Source organism: Notothenia coriiceps, unplaced genomic scaffold (genome assembly GCF_000735185.1).
Source record: "Notothenia coriiceps isolate Sejong01 unplaced genomic scaffold, NC01 NC01_scaffold00008957, whole genome shotgun sequence".
Taxonomy (NCBI): domain Eukaryota; kingdom Metazoa; phylum Chordata; class Actinopteri; order Perciformes; family Nototheniidae; genus Notothenia; species Notothenia coriiceps.
In genome coordinates this window covers 94,662-102,114 of record NW_011341658.1, presented here as the reverse complement: position 1 = coordinate 102,114, position 7,453 = coordinate 94,662, and the positions used below count along the sequence as shown (strand labels likewise).

The window sequence follows — 7,453 nt, the reverse complement described above, 5'->3', positions numbered from 1 at the left end:
GTCATGTTGCCGTTGTTCAGCATGGAAACATTCATTAGCTAACAATTACATTATTGTTCTATTAATATAAAGAGAGCTCAGGTACTCTTTAAAACAGCTGCTAGTTACGGGTACTTTTTTACTTAAGTACATTTCGAAGCCTCTTTACTTTTAAGTAAAGAAGTTTAGTCAGTACTTCTACTTTTACCAGAGTATTTTTAAACACGAGTATCTGTACTTCTACTTGAGTAAAGGATGTGTGTACTTTTGCCATCTCTGCTGTCTGGACTTTAGGCAACTCTGACTAATAACTTCTCAGAGTCCTAGCACACGGGTAAAAATAAATCTCATGTTTGGTGTCTGCATGCTTCCAGAGTTGTCAGCGGAGCCGTCTCTTCAGGCCAAGCAGATGCAGCTGAAGAGAGCTCGCCTGGCCGATGATTTGAACGATAAGATCTCCCACCGGCCGGGGCCCATGGAGCTCATCCACAAAAACATCCTGCCTGTTCACTCCAGCATCAAACAGGCCATCATAGGTAAGCAGGCAAGGTGTCCCATAGATTATATTTCTCATTTACTCTCCCAATGATTGACTCACTGACATATGGAAAGTCAGTATAGGTGTTTCTTTGACTGTTGCCATATTCAGCTGCAAATAACTCTTCTCACAATCACTACAACTGGTCTAGCCAACGATTAAGGGGTCCTACTCTGCTCATTTGGATGTTGTGCCTCTACTGGGACATGTTTACAAGCTTTAATGTTCAACAAGCTCTTTATTTTTCTCATAATGCCTGTGCTGCAGCACCTCTTTCCACCCTCTGTCTGAAACCAGAGCCCAGTCTGCTCTGATTGACCTGCTTTATTGTCTATTTCACTCTAAATGGCACTGTGTCGAAGAGTACTTGAGACTAGCAATTGGGACAAGAAAGTCATTAGTAAACTCTTTGCTAAGGTATTAAATCAAGTTAGAAGTGGGTAATTCTTTCTTCAATACTTCAGACTTCTTTTTGCGACCGGTCCATTAGACCAGGGGTTCCCAAACTTTGCCATGCCAAGGACTCCCATATAGCACTATCCTCTGGCGGGGACCCCCCTGTTGGCATTTTTTAAAATTACATTATGATGGAAAATATGACAAATTAATCATACAGCTTAATACATTTTCTTAATATATATTTGTATTAATAATTAATAATCAGTTATTCTTCCAAAAAAAATTTGTATTTATATTTTGTTTGTCATTCATTACATTCATTGTGTCTTCTGTTATAAACATTCTTAACACAATATTAAAAAGTAATATCAACAGTACACACATTTTTAAAACATGTTTAAAGTGATTTCTGTCTTTATAATATATATTATATAATTTTGAACAGTAATATGAACAATTAACATATATTTTTTGCATTTTTGAAAGCTATTTATGCCTTTTTAATATTATATATAATATTCAACAGTAATATTAACACCCACACAACGAGACCAGTCAAGATCATTTGAGATGATGTACTCATCTAAAACTTGGGAAATGAAGAGTCTCTTCCAAGTTTTAGATGAGTACACCATCTCAAACTTTGCAAAATAATATTTCCTCAACAAAGTTGTCTTCTGAAATAAATCTGATGTATGCAAACAATTCTGCGACATTTGCTTCATCCGTGCTCTCATCCAGCTGCAGAGCAAAGTATTCACTTGCTCCAAAAGCTGCAGCAGATACTCAGTTTCACTCTCAATAGCGGCAGCTCGATTCTGATTGGCTTGAAGGGCAGTCGTGTGATTTAAAAACAAAAAATATTAAAAGATTGGCATCAAAGGACACATAGATTGGTAGATATGCAGTTATTAATAACATCTAAAAAGAAAAAAAAAGAGAAAAAATGTAAAGGTGACCTATCATGCAAAATGAACTTTTGTACATCTTTTCTACATGAATATGTGTCCCCGGTGTTCCAGGGAACTCACCAAGTGTCAGAAAACACAACCCTCTCTATTNCGGGAGAAGATGGATGGATATATTTGACCGTTACCACTTTAATTTGGTTTAAGCTCGTTAAGCTATGACTCTTGTTTCTTGCCATAAAAATGTTCCATAAAAACCACAACAGACTTTATGGAACATTTTTATGGCAAGAAACAAGAGTCATAGCTTAACGAGCTTAAACCAAATTAAAGTGGTAACGGTCAAATATATCCATCCATCTTCTCCCGCTTATCCGTGGTCGGGTCGCGGAGGTAGCAGTTCCAGCAGAGAGCCCCAAACTTAAATAAACTCAAATATAATGGAATATAAATAAAGGAAGAATTGTTTAAAGTTAAATTCAGTCAGTAGTGTTTCCTGCATGTTTTAATAACACATATAACTAAATGTAATACCTGTGTTATGCTCATACTGTCCTCCTGTATGAAAGACATCGAAAAGCCAGTATGGATTTTAAGAATTGTTTGTTTATTGACATTTATTATATCCCATTTTTGTCAGTAATTCCCAGAAGAGCTGCACCCCAAATCTGTCCCGACTCCCGACAAATCATCTCTCTCAGCATTCAGAGAGGAATTACAGAAGTAGATAATATACATTCAGCGTGTTCTACAGTTCATAGTTGAAGTGCAAAGCCTGCAATAGACTGAATCAGAGCAGTAAACAAAGAGTTAGTTACCTTGTACTCAATGTTTCCTTCTTCAGCCTGGAAATAGTGGAGAGAAAGAAGACGTATGAGGACAACAGACAAATGTTTAAAGGACTCAACTTAAAATGTAAACGGCAAAAAAGTATATGCTCCCTTAATTGAGCGTACTGTCTGACAAATAGTTCTGCAATCAATAATCATGATCAAGTAATTTTGTATATATGATTCTGAAATGGCACATTACACACAATAAGTACTTTTACTGTTGGTACTTTTAGTATATTTTGATGCTGCTGTAATTTTGATGCCAGTAGTTTTACTTAAAGTTAGATTTTGAATGCACTTTTACTCAAGTAAAGCATCTGAATACTTCTTACATCCCATCAGTCGTTGGCTTGAGAGTATTGAGATTGATGAAGTCTTGTGCAATAAACATGCAATGTGCAACACAAACACTTATTTGCAGTTTGACTGGTGCTATAATTACTTTATGTAAAAAATACATATTTTCATAATTGTCCCAAACTTTTTTTTTTATTAAAGTCGCAATACTTTAATATGCAATGTGTCACTTAGTTGTACTTAAATGTATGGTACCATGGTTGTGTACTTATTTGTCTTTATTTTATTACTTATGTGTGCTTTTCCTTATTATTGCATGCCTTTTTCTACCTGCTCTGCCACTTTTGCTGTAACACTGTACATGTCCCTGCTGTGGGACAAATAAATGAATTCTGATTCTGGTTCCTTAAGTAGAAGTTTTAGAGTGTAGGAATACTCTGTTACAAGTAAAAGTGCTGCACTCAAAATGTACTAAAGTAAAAGTATGAAAGTATTTACATCAAAATATACTTAAAGTACCAAAGGTTCTCATTGTGCAGATTAGTCCATTTCAGAATAATACATATGATTTGTTTTATAATTATTGATCATTAAAGTGTTCTCAAAGCTGGTAAAGGTGCAGCTAGTTTGCATGACTTTGTATACTGCAGGGTCGCTTGTGAATTTACTCCAGGTGAAACTAAAGTCTGATTTAAGAGTTGATTATATTTCACATCATTAATCCAGATCTGCAAAGTAACTAAAGGTAGGCTATTAGATAAATGTAGTGCAGTAGAAGTACAAAGTAACATAACATGGAAATACTCAAGTAAAGTACAAGTATATCAACATGTTACTTAAGTACAGTACTTGAGTAAATCTACTTGGTTACTTCCCACCTCTGTGTATCAGTAGTTAGCTTTAAACTAGCAGGGTTTACTGCAGCACTATTAGCTTTGTTGCTACTTTAGCAGGCTTGATGTCCCGGATGTTAGCTACCTCCGGTGGGAAATACGGTGGTGGTGTTTTGTTGTTCCTGATGTTCTTTTTATTCCGTCTTTTCCTGCCTCGTTTTCCTCTTTTCGTTCTCGACTTTTTCGACGTTTTCTTCCCGGTATTCCCGGAGCCCTGTCCGTGTCTGGTGTGTCCGGGCGACACTGCACCATTCCCGGATAAATCCACCATCATGGAGCTCAGGATGCCACCGAGAGCAGTGTGAACTCACGGTGATAATATAACCTGTAGTAAGAATAATAAATCTCCTCTTTCTGTCATTGCATCTATGAAAACACACGGCCTGCCTGCTTGATAAAGCTGCAGCGGAGGATGCTCTCTCCTCAGCATCACAACAAGACACCAGGAAGAGCCGATATGAAGCCGATTTCTGTGAATGGACGTAGTGGCCAAACGGTGGTACTACAACTTCAGTGACGTAATTTTGAAATTGAGAAAGTGCAGCATTGACTTGCATTGGGAAAGAGTAGTCTGTAAATCAGCATATAATTATTTTTTAACTCGATAAAATACCCAGCACGAACACTTTTACAACCCTTATTCAAATTATTAGGGTCTAAACGTTTTTAAATGGGCTAAAAGTTGAACCCAGAGTTATTTTATCTCCCTTCATTTGACTGAGCCGAGAGCAGGAGATCGGAGGCGGGGCTTAAGGGAAACTCCACTGCGCATGCTCTGTGGGCCCGTTGATCCGGGTACATTCTGAATCTACGGTCGCTTCCTTTTGGGCTTCATGCGCCACTGAGCCACTCTTATAGAAATGAACCGGTCACCGCCTCCAACGCGTATCCAGCTTCTTTACTTTTCCTCTTTATTTAAGCACTTAGAGCCCCAGGAAAAGCGCTTTATAAATAACATGCGTTGTTATTATTTATTCAAGAACATATATGGTCATCATATCTTGTTTTTCAATATAAATACTGCTATATTCTGCTATATGTTACTATATTTTTAATACATGTTTTAACGTTATTAAAGTTTTCTATCTGTGTTTTAGATTTTGGTTTTACTTGTATTTATGCACCAAAACACCAAGTCAAATCCCTCGTATGTGCGTATGTGATCACATCTGATTCTCATGTGGTTTTCAGAGATGCAGTTTGTTCACGATTTGTACTTTTTGGAGGTAATGTCAAATTATTTTACGTGTACAATGTGGAGAATGTTGCTGTGATTACGTCAGATTCAATGGCATTACATTACATTTCCCTTCAAGTAGTTTTGAAGTAAAATATTTGGACACCCTGTGAAACATAGCTCTACAAAAGCGACTACAGCTCTTACTATGAGCTCAGAAATATTTGATGTGGGGTTAGCAACCAAACAGAAATGAGTTGTAGAGATTGGGCCGAAAACCCACACCAACTACTGTCTGAAATCCATCAGAAAACCTGACATCAGTTTAAACCAGTGTGGATGTCTGACATGGAATTGAATCTTTTACTTAAATAAAAAATGACTTGACTATAGACACTACTTTAACTGGACCATGTACTTTATTTAATCAACGTGAATGCAAACAAGCAAGAGGCAATACACAGTTAAAAGACTGAGGTAAGAAAATGAATAGGTGATACATCAAAACTCAATAACTAAATGATTGAATAACTATAACAATGTTGACAATCAATCATTAACCGAATGGTAAATATATCTTTAAATCCACAGCTGTAAAAGAAGTAGGATATTAATCAGAGTTTATGGATCATTTATTGTCATTCTGCAACACAGTGTTAACAAAACACAGTTGTTATCCATTCATTCTCAAAAATTACAAAACAAAGCCAAAAATAAGTGCATTCCTGTACATTTTCAGAAAGAATTGATAAATCTTGAGTTGAAATTATGAATCCATTAAATGTCAATACAAGTTTCAAAAAGTGACTGATAAAAGTTTTATGTCAGTACAATGTCATTTATATTTGGGAAGCTGGAACCTGCAATCCATGGTATTAGTGACTGCTCTGTCAGTATTCTAGTACCTTCGAGGTCGAAGAAGTACTCAGATCTTGTACTTTAGTAAAAGTACCAGAGTATGTAATACTCTGTGACAATTAAAAGTCCTGTGTTCAAAATCTTACTCAAGCAAAATTAAAGATTTTGTGAAGGTGTACAACCATGCAAAAATGCACTCACGAAAATGTAACTGTTTGTAGAGAGATCAAAATGAAGGTATATTTCAAAAAAGGGTTCCAGATCAAATGTACCAGAAGTAATGTTGTAGAAATTGGAAAATAAACTGTTGCCCCCCCATTTTATTTCTCAGGTACCATCTAGTCGGTGTTCTTAGTTAAAGAAACTAATTTTAATGGTCAGTCATTCATCCAATTCAATTCACTCCCCTTCACAGTTTTCAATTTTTTTTAAATAAAAATACTTTGTCCACATCAACGTCTATATAGATTAACTGGCATTGACACTCAAATAATGTACAACTCAAATAAGTAAAATCTTAAAGGCAAACTGAAATATGCAGAACAATTGCATCCCTAGTCCAGCAATAAATCGATGTTAATTATCATCACATTGTCCGGCATGATAAAAAAACTATGATCAAATACGCTCTTCAAGAAGCCTTAAAATTATAACGAGTCAAACAAAAGCAACTTTTTTAAAAAGTAACTTCTTTTTTTTTTGTTCACCAAATATTAAGGAAAAATATGTAACTTTAGAACACAAATGATAAATCAAATTCAGATAACATTTCAACTGAATATTTAATTTTATTTCGATTAATGACTTCTAAATCTTGTCATTTAAGAATGAATAAGCAATTTATTTTTATTTTTATATAATACATTGGCATACCCGTATTGACCACTATGCCTATTTTAGTATGAACATTTTGTCTGGCATGTTTATGTGTAAAATATATATATACACTGTATGTTATCATATTGTTGTCAATGCTTTATTTGCATTGCTCAACATGCTGATCTCAAAGATCAGGCCGTTTGATCGACAATACGTCTGACGATGATCAGAGGGGCAGCATTATTGCCTCCATCATTATTACAGGGACTTAATATTGGGTAGATTTTCCCGTTGAAGCAGCAGCCAGTAAAGGAGTATATCAGAGCTGCAGCATCTACGTCATAAAAGGAGACCAGACCCTTCTCATAATCCACAAACACCCCCACCTTCTGAGGCTGAGACTTCAGTGAGAGACTGAATGATGGTGAATCAAGAGCTTTGTACTCATTTCCATTTCTCAAACATATAGTCCAGTAACCATCCTGAGGCCTCATGTTGAACTCTCCCTTCCTGTTGATCGACTCTCTGGCCACTCCTAAATTCCATTTAGGCTTCCCTTGAACATGAACCTCGTAGTAAAATCTGCCTGAAGAGAAACTCTGCCCTCCCAAAACAAAATTATAATGAGAAAATCTCTGTAGGTTGTCTGGGAGATTCTTCTTTACATCACCAAGACTCACTTGTTTCCAGGAGACAGGATGAGTCTCCCAGGGATGAGCTGCGAGTTTATGTATGATCAATGAAGCCGATCC

At 36.2% G+C, this 7,453-nt stretch overlaps 1 protein-coding gene across 1 annotated transcript in view; it reads right to left on the bottom strand.

The window, feature by feature from the left end:
- The window catches only part of gtpbp2b (GTP binding protein 2b), an 18,519-nt gene extending 14,234 nt beyond the window's left edge, over window positions 1-4,285 (bottom strand). The window contains exons 1-2 of the mRNA XM_010770409.1: window positions 3,933-4,285; window positions 2,643-2,669 (exon numbers count right to left, since the gene is read on the bottom strand). Of these exons, the coding sequence (XP_010768711.1) occupies window positions 2,643-2,669; window positions 3,933-4,121 (216 nt within the window). The 5' untranslated portion in view covers window positions 4,122-4,285. The remainder of the gene's footprint in view (window positions 1-2,642; window positions 2,670-3,932) is intronic.
- Window positions 4,286-7,453: the final 3,168 nt, after the last annotated feature.